Source organism: Podarcis liolepis (assembly GCF_965112155.1).
Source record: "Podarcis liolepis genome assembly, chromosome: 12".
NCBI classification, from domain to species: domain Eukaryota; kingdom Metazoa; phylum Chordata; class Lepidosauria; order Squamata; family Lacertidae; genus Podarcis; species Podarcis liolepis.
The window spans coordinates 34,922,797-34,942,002 of NC_139563.1; the positions used below are offsets into that span (position 1 = coordinate 34,922,797).

At 43.3% G+C, this 19,206-nt stretch overlaps 1 protein-coding gene across 4 annotated transcripts in view; it reads right to left on the reverse strand.

The window, feature by feature from the left end:
- Window positions 1-19,206, reverse strand: part of RAPGEF5 (Rap guanine nucleotide exchange factor 5) — a 127,966-nt gene that overhangs the window by 52,257 nt on the left and 56,503 nt on the right. For all 4 annotated transcript variants that reach the window (XR_014517659.1, XM_083467970.1, XM_083467972.1 and 1 more), the window contains exons 10-11: window positions 5,614-5,732; window positions 5,161-5,249 (exon numbers count right to left, since the gene is read on the reverse strand). Coding sequence is in view for 3 of the 4 variants with exons in the window: in XM_083467970.1 (XP_083324096.1) it covers window positions 5,161-5,249; window positions 5,614-5,732 (208 nt within the window). In the remaining variant the exon portion in view is untranslated. The remainder of the gene's footprint in view (window positions 1-5,160; window positions 5,250-5,613; window positions 5,733-19,206) is intronic.

Here is a 19,206-nt window from a genome sequence, read left to right on the forward strand (position 1 = left end):
AATATAAGAAAATAAAAGAACTTCCCCATATTACTGTGTGCAAATGATCCAAAAGGAAAAGCAACAGAATATATAATAATTATGTGCAATCACAACATTAGGAGGACGTAGCTATCAACAGCTGAATATTCAGCAGTGGCTGACAGCCTGCAATCTCTGTGCCTCAAAACCCACACAAGGATTTTGGAGAGAAACAGAGGTTTTCAGATTAGATTAAAGGGCTATGAATATGGAACAGGTGATGTCTTGAAAATTGGTTATTGTAATTAATCCTTTTTTGTTATGGGCATTCATGACTTCACTGCAGTTGGGTATACTGTGCCGTCCTTGATCCCAGTATACAATGCAGCCATCCACCCACATTCATGCATTGCAGCTTTTGATCTCTGGCATCTCCACTAGCAAGGCTGGAACAAACCTTTGCCAGAGACAGTTGCTGGCGGAGAAGTCAATACTAGGTTAAAATGGCCTGCTGACTTGCCTCTAAATAAAGTGATTCCTTGCTACTTTGTATTTCAGGTACTTTGAGGGTCTATAAACCAAAGAGCACATAGGTTGATTTTGACTGAACATAAAGAAGACAAATTTGAAAAAGAAAGAAAAGATTTTGCTACCCCCCCTTTTTTTCAAGAACAGAAAACTTCGCACTCAGCATAACGAGGAATGGGGTGGGGGACGGGACCAGAACAATGAATGGAAACTTCAAGGAAGCAAAGTTGATAATTTTAGACGACAGGCACAAACCTTGATTTTAGAAGCTGCAAAGAATATAATATAAAAATGGGTGTACTTATATATGCTTGTGACAGTCAAATCAAGTGACTGAGAGGTGTTCTCAGCTTACAAAAGCCTATGTCCCACATCTTTGCTGAACCACAAAAACATCTATGCAGCAAAGCAGAAGAAAGAAATGGACTTTAAGTGCTTTGTCAGACACTGCACATTGGTATGGAGGAGCGACTGAGAGGGATCCTCCTATGAAGGTATCATAGATATTGCTGGAAGGAACCTTGGAGGTCATCTGGTCCAAACTTTGCTCAATGCAGCATCCCTGACAGATGGCTGTCTAGCCTCTGCTTACAATATCTTCAGCAAACAAGAGCCCAACACTTCCCAAGGCAGTCTGTTCTACTGTGAAATATCTGCTTACTATTAAGATGTTTCTCCTAACGTTCCGTTGAAATCTGTTTCCTTGCAATTTCCACCCGTTGGTACAAATTGTGCTCTCTGGAGCAATGGAGAACAATCTTCAGTAAAACAGACCTTCAGATATTTGAAGAGCCCTATCCTGTCCTGTTCCCCCCCCCCATAAAATTTGCTCATCCAGGGCAAAACAAGCAAATATTAGTCATGGGAATTGGGTTTCCAGATCTCCTCACCATCCTGGTCACTCTCCTCTCCACATACAAAAAAGATTCCTGCATTGTAAGGGGTTTGGACTTGATGACCCTCGGGGTGCCTTCCAACTCTGCAATTCTATGGTTCTACTCCAGTTTGTCAATATCCTCCTTAAAATGTGTCTTGCAGAACTGGACACAATATTCAAGATGCAATGCTGAACAGAAGAGAAGTATTACTTCGTGATCTGGACTCTGTGCTTCTGTTAACGCTAGATTGCATTAGCCTTTTAAATCAGCAACATCACAATACTGGCTCATGTACAGCTAAGACCAATTTACTGCTCCAAAGCCAGGTCTCCCGCATCCTGGACCTGGACCGTGTGTGTGTGTGTGTGTGTGTGTGCATGTGTGTGTGCACGCACGCACACACACACACACTTAAAACACAAGACTTTACTTTCCCCCTGAGAAATTTCATCTTGCTCATTTTTGCCTAGCACTGCAGCCTGTCAATATCATTTTGAATCTTGATTCTGTCTCCTACAATGCTAGCTATATTTCCCAGTTTCTTGTCCACTGAAGATTTGATAAACATTCCCTCTACGTCCTCGGATGTCATTTATAAAAATGTTAAACAGCACAGGACATAGGGCAGAGCCCTGTGGCACTCTGCTCGCTTTTATTGTTTGGCTTTTGCCATTTGTTTCTTAATGTCTACAGCAGCTTCTGCATACGTTTTGTTTACTCCTATATATCAACATCCTGGAGAGAGGGTCATGGTTCAACAGCAGAGCACAAGCTTCAGCTGCAGAAGGCACCAGACTCAACCCCTGAGATTTAACTACAAATGTCACATGCCAGGCTGGGAATAATAGCTTTCGCCCGAAAAACTGGAGAGCCACTGCCAGTCTGAGTAGCTGATATTAGTCCAAACAGGCCAATTGTTGGATTCAATATATGACAGTTTCATATGTATCTCATTTAAGAATGTGCCACGAAGTATCTGGACATGACCATAAGGATGCACAGATTCAGAGCTTAAATGAAACTTTGCAGATGTGCATACAAGCAAATGTTGATTCAAACCTTGTGCACAAACAGCCAAAAGTTCTCACTAAGGCCAACAAGTAGCGCAGCTCTGGCTTCAGCTTACTGAAAACAGCATGTGCTAGTTTTGAAATAGCATGTGCTGGTTTTGAGCACGCTCACTTGAAGCCAATCATGGCGAACTTCAAGGTGAGGAGGATAATGAGAGAATGAATTGGAATGTTGCCAGAATATTGCCTGGCTACCAGCCAGATTCAGACGACAGCTAGAAAAGCTCATGGATTGCAGTGGCTCAGAGGGACTGTTAGGTGAGAAACTGTTCTACAGAATGAGTGATCTGGTGCCCTACCCAATCCAATCTTGCAGCACAAGCAAAACGTGAGCACAGGAACAGGCACAAGGCTGGCAGTTCAGAAGAAGCTGGGGGTAGCAACAGTCAATGCTGGACTGGTTGAGGGCAAGCACAGAAAGGTCCAAAACGCCCAGCCAGAGGTTGCCTCCAGTCCGTCAGGTAACTATTTAGATCTATCAGCCTGACTAAGCCAGGGGAATCCTGATTAAGTCAAGTCCTGCACAGGACTTTGGAAGGGACCTATATTTACTGAGAAGCTTTATGGAATCGATCCTCAACATCAAGCAGCAAAAGGGACTGCAGTGAACATCTGATGAGAGATGCTGCTTTGCTATCAACACCAGAATGTGCGCCCTGCAGTTGTTCATATGCCTAGTTGTTTTGCCTACATCCACAATGTAATATTGGGAAATATATCTCAAATCAATTTCTTGAGCCACTTCTTTCAGCTTAACAGATTTATTAATTTTTTAAAAAAATCATTTATAGTTCATTTATTGTACTTAGAAACGCACCCTGCTGCTTGGACATGACTGACAGCGTCAGCTTTCAAGGGGTGTGATAAGGGTGGAAGGATGTAGAGGGGAACCAGCCAACCACAAAATATATTATCATCTCAGCCAGCCGTCCTCAAATGGCCATTTTTCACCTATAGAACAATAAAATGTTAATGAGCAGCTGGGTTTAAGTTTGAGAAACGAGGAGGCGGAAATGGAACGTAACAATGAGCTGTTGAACAGTTAAATGTTATCTGGGGGCACTCTTTTTAGAAACTAAAAGCATCTAACAATAATGCCCTACATTCCCAGGGAGTCTATCCTCGTTCAGGAGGAGTCCAAAGATGTATGAATAAAGCTGACAGCAATCTACGGGAAGAGGTTAACCAATTGCTCCGAACCAAAATGCACAAGGAACCAGAAGGGATTCCCCTTGCCCCATGGGATCTATGCAAGCTAGCCAAGAGCATTCTGGCATGAACCACCTCTATTATATAGCCTATGATTTGGCACCAGTAAAATTGCAAACAACATTATTATGATGATTATACCTGAGGAAGCACAGCAATCAGACAGCGGTGCTTTCTCTGCACAAAATATTAATCTCTGGCCACAGAGAAGCAGCTCAATGGACAGCACAATAAATCACACACTTGGTTTTTCTTTTGGTTTATTCTGTAGTAAAACCACATTGTGCATTTAAGCACAAATGCTTCATGCCTGACAATATTCCACTGATTTGTGGACAGAGAACCTGGCTCAAGAGTGCTGTAGGAATTCACAGATGTTATTTATGCTTTAATCCTTTTAATCCTTGTAAATGTGTTTATTTTTAGTAATCTCATTTGGAAAAGAGCACTAAGAATGTGCACTGAAGCTCCATTGAGAACAATAAGAAAAAGCAAACCCTGGGACCAACTCCATTTCCAGCCTACTACAATTCAGTCCTTCTGCAATTATATTGAAAACTCTGAAGGATAACCACAAGGCTGCTTTAATTAAAACTGTAAATAAATTGCAGGTGATCCTGATAAACTACCAAAGGAGCTTCAGTGACTCCAACGTGTGCATTAAAGTCGGGAGATCAAGCTGAAAAATAACCTGCACGTCAAGCCGTCTGATCAATATAATAATTGCTTCAGGCTGGAACAAAATTACAATTCCTGGTTAAAGACAGATAAGTACTACAGCAGGTGACATTGCTGCATATCGTGTCATGAAGCGAAGTCTACAAGACACCTCAGAATGCTCTGTCAAAGCACTACAAGGATGGTAAACATCTGAATTTATAAGAAAACGTACTGAAACACAAAATGCACAATAAAGACACCTGATCAATATAGCAATAGCTTCAGTTTACATAGATTCATGGTACAGGAGAACAGTAATTAGTATTGCATTTTGTACACGACAGCATTGCTATGGGTGCAATAGGTAAGCTATTAATTCAAAGAAGTTGGTATTAAACAAGTAGCTGCTGAGTACATTACAAAAATAACTGTGGACGTATCTGCCTAGCAGCTATAAACCTCAGTTTACTACCTCATGCGTGTCACCTCCTGCATAACACACACCCTTCTTTCAGTTCCTTGCATTTGATATATCAAGATGCAAATGAGCTACTGAAAAGGATAAAGGGGAGGGGGCAATCATTTCTTAAAAGTAACTTTCTTTCCCAGGTTTGATCTCCTTTTGCCCAAACCTGATGACACACTAGCTTAAAATGATCAAATATAAATTTAAACACAATGCACATGAAACAGTAGCATCTTACGTACTGTAAGTTATAATCACTTGAAGTGAAAACGCTGGCAGGGAAACATCATACTGAATACTTGCACATGGCTGATGAACTATGTGTGCCAGCAGCATCAGAGGGTGCAGACAGCTGCTTTTCAGTAGACGGTACAGGGTTGCAGTTTACCTGTTTCTTTGTCCTGCACTTCCTCCAGGTGTAAGTCGTTCAGGAGGTGCTCCAAAATCTTTTCTGGTGTCCCGGATACCACCACGTATCTGTCAGAAAGCAGAGAGTCCACAGAGTCATCCTCCATTGAGGACTGCGAGCGGCTGCTCCATTCATCCTCCTCATCTTCCTCGTCAATGTATTTAAAATAAGGCACATCAAACGTGGGCAGAGGCAGCTCCCTGCCTAGAGACAGAGCAGAATCCTTCCTCTCTATGTGCGGGTCAAAGATCCTCAGCCTGGAACTTCCCATACTGCAGGGCAAAAACAACAATGGTATTCCCCCTACATACTGCTCTGTCTCTCCCCTTCAGTTCTGCTGCCAGCAACCGAGTTCATCTGGCTGCTGAGGGGAGCTCTGCAGTCAGCTTGTGAGCGCGGCTGTGTCTGAGCACCCAAGGAAAAAACTCTTACCTCCAATCACTCTCGGCACTCCCTGATGTGGGGGCTGGGCTATGTGACGACACTTTCCTAAGCACCAGCACATCTTGGTCCAGTTCCTTCACTTGAATAGTAGTCACTTCATCATCCAGCTTTAATTTGGAGAGGGGCACAAATGACAAAGAGAGAGAGAAATGAGTGAAATCTCCAGGGACTGACAAAAGGAAGGTGGGGGAAGCCTTGATTAGAGCTACATTTTCTCTCTCTCCCTCTCTCTCTCTCTCTCAGTGCCGCGGTTTGCAGCAGTCACTGCCCTTGATTTACATTCTGAAAATTCACAATGCACCAGAATTTTAGCAGAGCTCCCCTTTCCCAGAGGCACAGAGAGTGTACGTCTATGCTTTAACTGCAAAATACAATATTCAAGCGCATAAATGAAGCGGGTGGTTAATAACAAGAAAGGAATTTTAGTATCTTTACCAGTTTCCAGTTTGTTTCAATGGGCTGCTGTTCACTGTTACTGAGCATTTCCGCTTAATGCATGTTATGTTTTACTGATGTGGCCAACGATTAAACAAATAAAATTAAACTGCCAAGGCAGTTTACAGTCATAAAAAACATACTTTACAGCATTTCAACAAGGGTGCAGCTGCTACAGAGACAAAATATACAGTCTGATGAAGCTACTTTCATTCTTTGGGACAGACAATGAAGCCAGTCGGAAATCCCCCCCCCCCAAACGATATTGTTTCCTGCACTTAAAACTCACAACTTCAATAATTAACTTTTGGAAACAAAAACTTCTAAAGGTTTTGGACAAGATGTGCAAACAGATGACCATGATCCTATGCAAAGCTATATCTGGGTTTCACAGATGACCTTGATGACTTTTTCCACCCTAGGTCCTCTAAATGTGAAGGTTTGAGCATGACTATTGCTGCATATATAGCATATTTACACAAAATGGGTGATGATACAGCGCCTAATAAGGCTTTGGTATTGACTGAATAGTCTATAAAGAAGCATATTGATGGATGAAAGGCTCCCATTAGTTCCTTCCGAGAAACCCCCCAGTGTAGCAAGAGGCTCAGCAAAAGCCATAGTCTAATTATATTTTAATTAAGTCCAATGTTAACAGTAATGTGGCTTACAGTGATACTGTTTAATATGCAGGAATATTATTTGTGCGTCCTGAAAGAATACAAACATTGGATAGTATCAAACTGGCATTCTAAAATTAAAATGGCCCTTTGCAAGAGAAGATTTATGTTAGATGGGGAACATTACAATGCAATGTCATTTGATGGTTAACCTTTTTCTTCTCCATTATATCTTAATGGCATGAAGGAATTCAGAAACTAATGAATAGTAGAATCATGCTCTGTTAGACACTGGAGGAACCTGCACACACAAAAATGGTCTTACCCCAAAGAGCTGTAAATTCAGGAACATCTTTTCTACTAATTTCTCTCTCCCTTACACACACACACACACACACACACACACACACACACACACTGCAATTATTAGATTTTTGCCATGTCAGACATACAGGTACCGAGGTAATTAACATAGGGTATTTGTTGAAAAATTCCCTGGGGACATTAGCTAGACATCATGTTGCAGGAATACTGAAGCATAATTGCACTTTCATTTCATGGTATATGCTTTTGTTGCCTACAATTTATAACACAGCCATAAAATAATGAGATAAGAGTAGACCATAACCTAAAAATTATTGCGTTAAAAAGAAGTCCCAGCACACAGATTTCAATTCATTTTTTAAAGTATTCAGATGCTCATAGGCACTGAACTATACCTGCAAAAATAGGCATCCAATAGCACTCCTCTCACATATAAGCTACTGCATCTCCAGTTAAAAACAAAAACTATGTAAATAATGAAGACCATTTAAACTGATGGTTAACTTCATTTTTCACTACTGGAACTTCATTCTATGCCATTTATTTCTCCATTTTATAAAAACAAAGTAAATGAGTAAGGAATCCTGAGATTTCTATTGTTTTATTTATCTCTATGCACCACTTTGTGAGGGCTTGGTCTTGAAAAGCAACTAATAAATATTTGGAGCAAACGAACACTCAGTACTGGTTGGGATACAAACCACCACATGCCTATATAAAGGTTCTACAGCTCCCACTTTTTGTCTTTTCAAAATTCCACTAATAGTTGGGTGTCCTCAGGTGGTATGACACAATTTTGTCAGAAGGAAAATATTGGCAACTCTCCCCTCTCAGGTTTTCCTGTGTGCACACATAAGTGATTGGCACTTGCTTCCTTTTATCAGGAAAAAAAAATCAAATTTTCTTCATGAGAGCCACCATAAACAATGGTCCCTTACCCAGTCTCTGGGTGGGCGGCAGTTGCGGCCCGTCACGGCAGGCCTCAGCTCCACAGAGCAAAAGCTTCCCCATCATGTGGCCGGCAGTTGGGGAATTCCCCCAGCCAGCGGCAAAGGAGGACGGAATAGCCCGCCATGGACTGGCTTTTAAATTGGCCAATCAGGTGGCTAGAGGACCAGGCTATGAAGGCTGGCTGCACCTGGCTTTTGGCAGTGGCCTCAGAGGGCCACCTAGGTAGACCACATCTTGAGGAGGTCCTATAATCCCAGGCATGACACTGTTTAAGTGTTAGCCCCCCAACTGGAAGCTGAGAATGAACATGTGCCTGAACCAAAGCCTGTAGGCCCCCCAATAATTTAAGAAAATTATTAGGCACCTTGCCAAAAACCGCGCAGGGGACTCCGGCGCGCGCCTCCCAAAGTGACCGGGAGCTCCTGAGAAGGGGCGGGCAGGTCGGTCAGTCAGAGGAAGACCCCCAGCGGCGGGACTTTAGAAAGGAATGGAGCCGCGGGACCGAAGAACGGCGTATTCGTCGCCGGCGAGGGACCGGGGTGAGGGGAGAATGGAGGGGACGGGAGTTCCCGCCGCCGGAGCGGGGCTTTTTTTCTGGGTTCGGCTAAGGTGACGTTGGTAGGAGGGGGTGGCCGCCTCCCGGCGCGAAGCCTGGGGAGGGCAGGCCGGTTCTTGCATGCAAAAGCACCACTGCCATCCTGCCGCCAGTATGGACCCCGGTATGGGCCCCCCCAATATTTTTTATAAGTCGGAGCCCCTGTACCTACAACTGTAATCAATAAAAGTTGCGGACAATTTTAAACCCTGGGATGTTGTCTTATGCAGTTTGGTACACCTTACATTGTCTAGTCCTTTGCTCCCTGGGGCGGGGGTCACTGCGAGTGGGGCCACAATTCAGCCAGAGTTCATGTTCAGGTCAATGGGAATGTTATATGCATGAGTCAGCCAAAGTTAAGCACTAAGTGGGACTTAGGCTGGATCACGTCCAGTATAAATGTTGATGCCCCTAAATGAAATGAACTAACCAGGACCCTTTACAGAGCAAGTTTTAACGTGCAGGTCTCTTTTGATTAACTGGATATGTGACTCAGTTATCTTGAGCATAAAGCTTATTCAAGAATAAACTACAGCAGATACATGCTATTTATTCTGCTTACACTTGCCAGTTAGAATACTTTCCTTCCCTGTTATATAAAAGTATGCAGGACAGTTTCAGAGAAAATCTGACCCTGCCAATGTAAGTACCAGCAAAAACAAAAGAGAGATAAAAGACCGATTCAAATGACTGTGTTAACTAAATAAGGTATTCAAACTACACAAGTCTATACACTGACTTTCTGAATCATGTACTGTACAGTGACTTTAAAATACAAAAGGGAGCTCTTTGTATTAGGAGGCAGCGGAGCAAAATGTTTTGGTTTTTTTGGTTTTTTTAAAAAGGCTGCAAGTTAAATCCATTAACAAAAGCAATACCTTTATTATAAGGCCATGCAAAGCAGGAAACTTGTTTTCACAGCTGCATCTGCTGAAACTGACACAGCAAAAGTAGATAGTGCTGATGCATCTAACGCTTGTCTACTCTTCCACCTTCTCACAATCTGATGCTGGTACCAGGGCATGACCTTGAGTGATAAGGCAAACGTACATTGAGGGGGACTAAACCAGCAGCTTTTGAAGGTACCAGTAGCACTGAGGGCTCCTTTCAAAAGGCAACATATTCAGAAGTCAGATGCTAGTGATCCTACATTTCTATTCATACATGTGGAATTAAACCTCTCTCTCTCTCTGGTTTTGTCATTCAGGCATAGTATTGGAAATGGCTTGAAAACTCTTTCATCCAACTCTGTGCACTGTGGTAACAATCGGAAAATTGTGTGGGGGGGGTTCTTTAATGACATCTGCATATAGTTCTATGTCAAATCTTCAAAATGCAATGGTTTCCAAAGGACAGTTTGCACATTTGGATGCAAGTAAGGTATTACGTAGGTGATATATATGCATGAATTAGTCATCTGTAAGAAGTCTTTGTAGCCTGTTCTGCAAACATATTAGAGTTTATAAAAGCTAAGAAGAATGAATAGGAATAGTAGGAATAGGAATGAATAGGAATGAGTAGGAATAGTAGGCTAGAATGCAGCCTACTGCACCAGGGGAAAAGTCACATCAACTGTTCCACCCATTTTTGCCTTTGGCCCTGCTCACCACCAGCATGCAGTCCCTGGAAGGTTTTCTACAAAGGAAAGCAGCCCCCATGCTGAAAAATATTCTTCACCCTTGAAGTACAGGCAACATAATGTTGGACATACCCAAGCAATATATGTATCTGTATTGTAATAGAGAACATGAAGCCTCCTTTGTCTGGAGTTCTCTGAACCCCTTAAGTGTCCAGGTAGGCATTCTGGACATCCAAACCCAGAGTGTCACCATTAAGGCCATACTAGGTAGTCATGCAATTATGACTTCAGGAATAGATATATCGTATTTACTAATCTAGGTCAAACACATTTAAATCAATGGAACAATTCACAACTTACTTGTTTAATTTGAACACTGCCCTTCATCCGAAGATCACAGGGCAGTTCACAACATAAAAACACAAAATTGGGTTGTACTCAGTGAAGTTGTCCTGTTGGTGCAATGACTTTCACTTGTGCAACAGAAGTTCCACTACACCTGCTCTCTACCGCACCCCCCCCACAAAATCTGTGCTGGAGGGTCAGGGAAACTCCCAGAACAGATTTGGGGGACACCCAGGGAGAGGAGCAGGAAGAGAAGTCCCGCTGCACACACACAAGTCCTTGCACTGATGGAACACCTTTGTTGGCTACAACTCATTATCTTAAGGTGCTTCATTTTGCTTAATTCTAAAAGGGAAGTATCTGAGAAAGCTGTTGACAAAAAAATTCACTCAGTCAGTATCATATTTTTTTCAGTATTTCTTTTCTGCTTATTTTGACCCAACAAAATTTTAAATGTGTGTGCCTGCAAATAATTCAACAATTATGGAAGGGCAGGTGTGTACAGAATGTAGACAATTTATATAGAGCATCTCTTCAAACAGCGCTCCCATCATTAGCATAGTATAAATTAACATCAGATGAAGCAGGCTCTAGCCTTAAAAAGTCACAATAAATTAAATTCTTTAAGATGCCACAAATCCCACCCATTTTTATGCTATTTTGCTGTTATAAATGCAGCTATTAAGATGGCACAAAACTCCCTCCCAATTTTGCTAAAATAAATGCAGCTATTTAGAATTTGCCATTTTGAAAAGCGCTGAAGTAGAAGTTCATCTGTTTCATAAGGAAACGTACGTGTGTGTGTGTGTGTGTGTGTGTGCGCGCGCGCGCGCACCTGGCTTGATCACAGAGAGCACCTTTGAGCACTTTAGGAAACCAGAAGATCTACTCTAGTGTAGAAAGGGATGAAAAAGACTGCTGTGGCTTGCTGCTTACTCTTGCTACATATTCTTGCTATGGTTTGTTGCTTTTTTCTTGGCATATTTAATAACAAGAACTCCAGCTTATTTATAGCAGCTGGGCTAGGAAAGTTATATCTGAACCAGGCTACTAAGTCTCCAATGCTCTTCCTCCCAAGGAAACTAAACCATGTAGTGCAGCTTCTGAAATGTTATGTCACAGTAGGAACATTCAACAAAAGCACTCCTGATTAAATGCTTTCGTGAGCAAGGCTTCGGGGAGTAGAGCAATACCCCTACTTGCTGTGAACAGGACTTCGACCTCCTCCTCCTCCTTCTCCTTCTACTTCAGCTTCTTATTTGTTGTCTTATTCGTCTCTTCCTCCTCCTCCTCCCCTTCCCCAAGACCCCTGAAACTTATCCACGCACAAGGAGAAGGTGGCAATGGGCACTTCCCAGGGTCCTAGAAGAACGTCTTCTCTTGCCATGGACAGGAACTATCCATAATTCCACGGGGGGGGGGGGGCTTACACTCTGAATATCATTTCCACTACAGAAAAAACCCTCCATAGAGGCACGATAAGCACCCCCATCTCTGTTGCTGCCTTCCCCCATCCTGCCTGAAGTCATTTAATGCTAAGTTTAATGCTAAGGTTAAGTGAACTTGCTGTTCCGTGACAGAGACATACACCTGTACAGTGAAAAGCCCTCATCCTACCTTTAGAAAATGCAGCCATCATGAAATATCAACATTTATCAAAATATGCCGAGACAAGAAAATCCTTTTTATCTGAAATAAATCAGAACTGCTCTGCTGTCAATATTTTCTTAAACACAAGATCAAGTAAAATAATGCATGCACAAAGCACTTCTTTTAAATAATAATAATAATAATGCTGATGCTGTCATTTTGGCAGCAACTTTATTATAAAGACATAATTAGTAAAAATCCTTTCAAATGGAACAAGGGGTGGGGAGGGGGATACCCTCCATACTAATTTGCAAGTATACTAAAACTATACTATTTAAGAAGAAAATACATCCAGTGTTTCTCCCACTACCTACTGCTGCAATGTACCTATTCAATCTGGGGTTGTAACTGAGGTAAGGTGGGCAAGGAAAATCTAAGAGGCAGGGAGTATGAATTCAGATTATTTTTTAAATTATATTCCCAAACTAGTGGACAACAATTACTGTATTTTTCGCCCTATAGGACGCACTTTTCCCCCTCCCAAAATGAAGGGGAAATGTGTGTGCGTCCTATGGGGCGCACCAACCCCTCTCGCTCTCCAGGCTTCAGGAAGTTCTGCGCAACCCTTGGGAGACCAGCGTGCCGGTCTCCCAAGGGTTGCGCAGAGCTGTCTGCATGCTGAAGCCTGGGGCGCGCTGAAGAGCGTGCCTCGAGCTTCGCGCAGCTCTCCGCAACCCTAGGGAGACCGGCGCGACTTCCCGCCGGGCTCCCTAGGCTTGCGGATAGCAGCCTGTTCTGGGGTCGGGGGAAGCTCGGGCTTCCCCCGCCCCAGCCCCGCGCCGGGGGGTGGGGAGGGGAAATAAAAATGTTTTTCTTTATTCCCCCCCAAAAAAAATTAGGTGCGCCCTATGGGGCAAAAAATACGGTACCTGAAAGTAAAACAATGTTTAAGACGCCTCAAGTTCACCTCTTTTCACATAAGACTATACAAAGAGGCTTTATTTAAGAAAGTGAAAGTAAGAGGAATCGAAATGATCCTTTTAGCAGCAATTTATCTAGGCCGGAAATTCCCACACTTGCTCCAGCTATATCCGTTTATTGCCTTTCTATGTAAACTCATGCACGGGTCATAAAACTAAAGCAGGGTGGCTAAGGGATTGAGATACAACTCATGGCCCTTCCTATGACTGACTAGGTGACCACTTTCTCTCAAGCTTGTTTTCCCTCCCATCTGCAAAACGGAGACAAAAACCGATTAACATTTTTTGCTTACTTCAACCTTACAGGGCCGTTGTAAAAAATACAGTTAGATAATGCATACAAAGGGCTCTGAACACCCTAAAGTGTAAATAAAGCAATCCTGACACTGCATTACAAGTTTTTTTGTGGCTGGACGAAGACCTTCTTATTTGCACAGGCAATTTTAAGAGCGTCAATTATTTGGGGGATTTTGCATTCCCCCCCCCCCCCCGGATTTTTATGTTGTTGCATTTTAAACAGCATTTGTATGTTCTGTGAACTGCATTTTCTTCTCTCTTTTATACACCATCCTAGAATCATTCGATGAAGGACATCTAAGGAATGTTTCTAAAATAAATAGTGCCTTGAGCACTTTCCCTCAAGGTGATAAGCAGTAAGCAGTTTTTGTGTCTATTTTTCTGTGACTACTGGAGAGTCATTTCCATGTCTTCTTGTGGCCTAATTATCAATGTTTGATAAAGGCTGATCAAAGGCAAGTCAGGTCCAAACTACACCAGACATAGGGAGATCCCTGGCTAAGGCTGAATCTCATAGCCCCCCCCCCCCAAATTTAGGAACCCAATTCTGTGGGTTAAACCACAGAGCCTAGGACTTGCCGATCAGAAGGTCAGCGGTTCGAATCCCCGCGACGGGGTGAGCTCCCGTTGCTCGGTCCCTGCTCCTGCCAACCTAGCAGTTCGAAAGCACGTCAAAGTGCAAGTAGATAAATAGGTACTGCTCCTGCGGGAAGGTAAACGGCGTTTCCGTGCGCTGCTCTGGTTCGCCAGAAGCGGCTTAGTCATGCTGGCCACATGACCCGGAAGCTGTACGCCGGCTACCTCAGCCAATAAAGCGAGATGAGCACTGCAACCCCAGAGTCAGTCACGACTGGACCTAATGGTCAGGGGTCCCTTTACCTATGCATTTGGGGATGGGAGAGAAACCGGATCAGGACTGTGCTTCTGGTAAAGGGGTTACTCCATCACCGATCCATCACAATTCCTGTTTTGTATGGCTTCCCCTGCCTCAGCTCCACACTCTTCTCTGTTTGCAGATCTGATCAGCCTCTGGTCTGTCTCCTCAGACCTCTACTGTTCTTCCCGAGGCACAAAAACCACCAGAGATCCAGACCCACAGTTACGCAATGCAATGTCACATGGCTAGGAACTGCATTATGTAAGTAGCAAGACCCAAAAAGATTTAAATAGAAGTCTCATCAACTTCAAACTAACTTACGTCTACATACACGCACTTACAGTGACACCTGAGGCACATGGGGTACGTGTTAATCCTTTGAGAATTACCCACCACCTGGACTTTGCTTTTCATCGGTCTGCAGGGCAATGAGTCATTTTTCATAATAAAGTGCTTAGCAAACAAGTGCATCAGCAGCTGGCCCAGGCTTAAATAAATTCTAAAAATGAAAATAATGCTGTTGCATAAGTATCCTTGCTTGCTCACAGCAAATTCCAAGATCAACCCCAGGACATTGTCTTCTGAATGAAAAGATACTACAACAATATCTCTCAGAGATTATAAAAATACTTCCAAAAGTAAGTTCGCCTAATATAAACACGCAAATACTTTAATAACTTGGAGGCAAGTTACAGTGTGGATAGCAAGGGCCTTTCCTAATTACTTGTCTGTATCTCAATATAAGTGCAGTCTGTTGAGTATAGTTCTTCTGTTGTGAGGATATAGCATCTTCCTAGCATTCATACTACTATTTTGTTGCTGGGGAAATAAGTTTCTCTCCCCACAATTCATGGGGCAGAACGCTAATGGCATCAGGAAATGTAGTGTGAAATGTGCTACCGCAAACACTATCAGAACTCAAGGTGGGTCATGTGACATCATAAGCAAGAGATTATCTTAAGTCTGCATTATTTTATGAACTATTTGAATATTCTAAATTCTTTGATGAATCACTCCTCTGCTGTACCACTCATAGAATCCTTTAAAAGGGGGGGGGGCACCATCAGCATTGTTATGCCTTATACCACTGGCATATTTATATGGTCTTACACAAGGTTATTTCCTGGTTTTGCTTTTTTTGGTGGTTTTCAACTGACTTTCTGTTGCTGTTTTAATGCTGGCTTTCAGTTGGTTTCTCTTCTGAGGTCCTGTATTCTTTATACAGTCATACCTTGGTTGTCAAACGGAATCAGTTCCGAAAGTCCATTCGACTTCCAAAAACATTTGACAACCAAGGCGCAGCTTCTGATTGGCTGCAGGAGCTTCCTGCAGCCAATCGGAAGCTGCGGCAGCCGTGTCGGAAGTTCGGGTTCCAAAGAACGTGCACAAACCGGAACACTCACTTCCGGGTTTGCGGCGTTCAGGAGCCAAAACGTCCGAGTCACAAGGCGTTCAGGATCCAAGGTATGACTGTATCTGGTTTAAAACTTTGGATTGCATACTGTTATTTTTTTTTAAAAAAGAAACCCAAGTTGTGAACTGCCAAGAGATCTTAAAATGCATGAGCAGTATATAAATGCAATACATCAGGAGTGGGGAGCATCTGGTCTGCAGGCCCAAACCATGTCCATTCACCCCACAACTAACATCATGGCATCAAAGGAACCATTGGGAGTCCAAGTGAACTCCCAACGGTTCCTTTGCTGAAGAAAGGGGCATTCTTACCGCTTATCAAGTCAATGAGCCATGCCTTGCTCTGGGAGGTGGCAACAACCTCTGCTAAGATGCATTCCCCCCCCCATCATTTTAACAGTGGTTTCAGTGGGAACCCCTTCCAGGGGTGGGGGGGGGGAGCCTTCAAACAGCCCATAGCTGTCAACTTACAGATTTGAAAATAAGGGACTGGCAGCCAAAATAAGGGATTTTCCGGGCACAGGTATGTTCAACGTTTGAGCCCCTCCGAGCCAAAAGCAGAAAGCCCAGCCAGCAATCAAACGAAGCCTCAAGCCTCAAGGAAAACGACTGTCACCTCTCCGCTGGGAAGCACTGAGCAAAGGTGAGTTCCCAGGCAACGCAGCCGATTTGATCAGCACAAGGCATGCAAGCTTCACCCCCCAGTCATTCTTAGACTTCTTATTAGGTGAGCAACGCAGCCAAGCAACACAGTTGGAGCCTCCCTCCTCCGTGGCCGGCAGGGAGGGAGGGAGAGGAGCGGCTTCCTTTGAAACCCGGGAAATTTAAGGGACACCATCAATAAGGGACAGCAGTGGGACATGGCGCTGGGATAAGGGACTGTCCCGCCAAATAAGGGACGCTTGACAGCTATGAAACAGCCCTTCTACCTATGTCACAAGGGCCAATCCCTTAAACTGCTGCAACTCAGGCTTTGTTTTTATGCTGCACTGTACATCCCTGAGCAGGAAGCAAGGAATATGTACAGACCTGCCCTGCTCTTTGAACCTCCGGTTTTATTCATTGAATAAATAAAGGAGAAAAATCAGGCCCGCACTGCTCTTTGAACCTCCTGCTTATTTCTTGAGTAAATAAAGAACGAAAACATCAGCAATACCCAGCCGAAGGAAGCATCCTTAGTATCCAGCAATACCTTAGGGGGTTTGGAAACCTTTTCAAAAATACTATGACATCTTTACATGGCATTTTAAAACTATTATGGTTTTCAAAGGATAGAGATGCATACTTTTTTTTTTACTCTGGCTTCTTGATTTATTTTCTCTCCAGTCAAGAGTGTACCAGGTATGAGTGGATAAGCTCAAGTACTAGAGACTCTCAAACCTTGTACTCTGACTGGAGGAGAAATAACATCTCCTAGATGCAGGAAAATGGTGTTCTGTTTCTCTAATACTCTTAAGTGCCAAACTACTGTAGTGTATCACTGAAAAATTATGTGAACTTTCTTTATTTTATTGTTTTATTGTTAACTTGGCACAGGGAGGGGATGGATGGATTAGGAACATGGTGCATGGGCAGGAGGGTATAACTCTTTCATTCCCTGAGACAGTATGGATGGAAATCACTCCCTCTGTCTCACAGCTAGTATTAGCCACAGGCAGGAAGGTCACATTACGGCAGCAGGATCCATGGTGCTGCTTTTCTATCTACATCCAAGGCAATATCCCAACCCAGTGCAAACGGGCCAGTGTAAGGTACCTTTTGAGAGATGTTGGTGAAGAAAGGCAGGTTTAGGGTCATGGCTCAATGACAGAGGATCTGCTCTGCATACAGAAGATTCCCATGTTCAGTCCTCAGATTCTCCAGCTAAAACTGGGGGTGTCCCCTGCCTGAAACCTCAGAGAGTCGCTGCTAAGCAGCACAGACAAAATTGAGCTAGATGGACCCATTCGTTATAAAGACATTCCTATGACCTATTGAGGTACGTGGGTGGCGCTGTGGGTTAAGCCACAGACCCTAGGACTTGTCAATCAGAAGGTCGGCGGTTCGAATCCCTGCAATGGGGTGAGCGCCCTTTGCTCGGTCCCTGCTCCTGCCAACCTAGCAGTTCTAAAGCACTTCAAAGTGCAAGTAGATAAAATAGGTACCGCTCCGGCGGGAAGGCAAACGCTGTTCCTGTGCGCTGCTCTGGTTCGCCAGAAGCGGCTTAGTCATGCTGGCCACATGACCCGGAAGCTGTACGCCGGCTCCCTCAGCCAGTAAAGCGAGATGAGTGCCGCAACCCCAGAGTCGGCCACGACTGGACCTAATGGTCAGGGGTCCCTTTACCTTTACCTTATAACTTATTAGGAGGTATAGGAGCAGAAGGACCACCTGAAAACCACTGTGCCTGTTAAAGACCACTTCCCCCTTATGGACTTTGATCTGCTACAATTACACATGTCAGTTTTTGTCAGGGGACTGGGATTTGAGAAGTCAGAGGCGTACAGCTGGACCCTTCTACCTACATCACAAGGGCTACTCCTTTAAGCTGCTGCAGCTGAAGCTCTGTATGTACTATCACAGGGTATATCCTAAGCAGGAAGCCAGAAAGGAATTAACACCCTGCCCCACTCTCCTTGTAGAAGCATTTCATCATTTCTTAATCGTTGTTTTTTTTTTTAAATGCTCAATCATGTCCCTGTGTGATTTGGCATATCAATGAGGGCTCAATCTCTTTTGTATTTGAAGGCACCAAGGGAGATAAAAAGGTGCTTTTTCTCCTTTTGAGGCTGAGTGAAAAATATTTCATTGCTTGAAAATTAACAATATTATACATCACACAGAAACATCCACACAGTGGGGGGGAAAGGAACATCTTATCCAGGATTTATCAAGTGCTCCTGCCATTTTGAGGCACACTGCTTATTTTAGACCACCGCAGTAGCTCTATGAAACAGACAGGGTTGCTCCTTATCTCAAAGCACTGCAAACACAGAGCAAAAAAAAAAATGCATTGCATTATTCCTTAAAACACACATACACACCACCCGTTACTATCTGGCGTTTCTGCCATTCCTCTGTGAGAGAAATTGCGTAGGGCAATATTTTTTACGTCGGTTCCGGGATAGTACAATTCCAAATATTTTATCAGTTTCTCTCTAGTTACGAGGATTTGGCATTTCCTGTGTAACAAAAGCTAAAAAAGATAGAATAAAAAACTTCATTGCGCAGTAATACTAAGATATATTTCATCAGTATAGTGATGCTAAATAAATCTTTACGCAGAATGCTCACACTTTGCCTGCTCTTTTCGTTCCAGAAGCTTTGCTATCCTTCCTAACGAACTAGATACAAACGCCAATTAAAAATCCACCCATGTCAGTGGGGCTTGTGCATAACACATTCTTGATATGCCATTTATTGAGGGCTGGACCACTAATAACAGAGTAATGGTACATTGCTATCTTACCTTTACTACTGTTGCCTCTAATAATAATTTGTTCATTGCTTTATTTCATTAAAAAGAGGAGGGGAGCTTAAAACTAGAATAATTGTTCTGACTAAAATAACTGAAAAATTGCTTTATATATCATCCA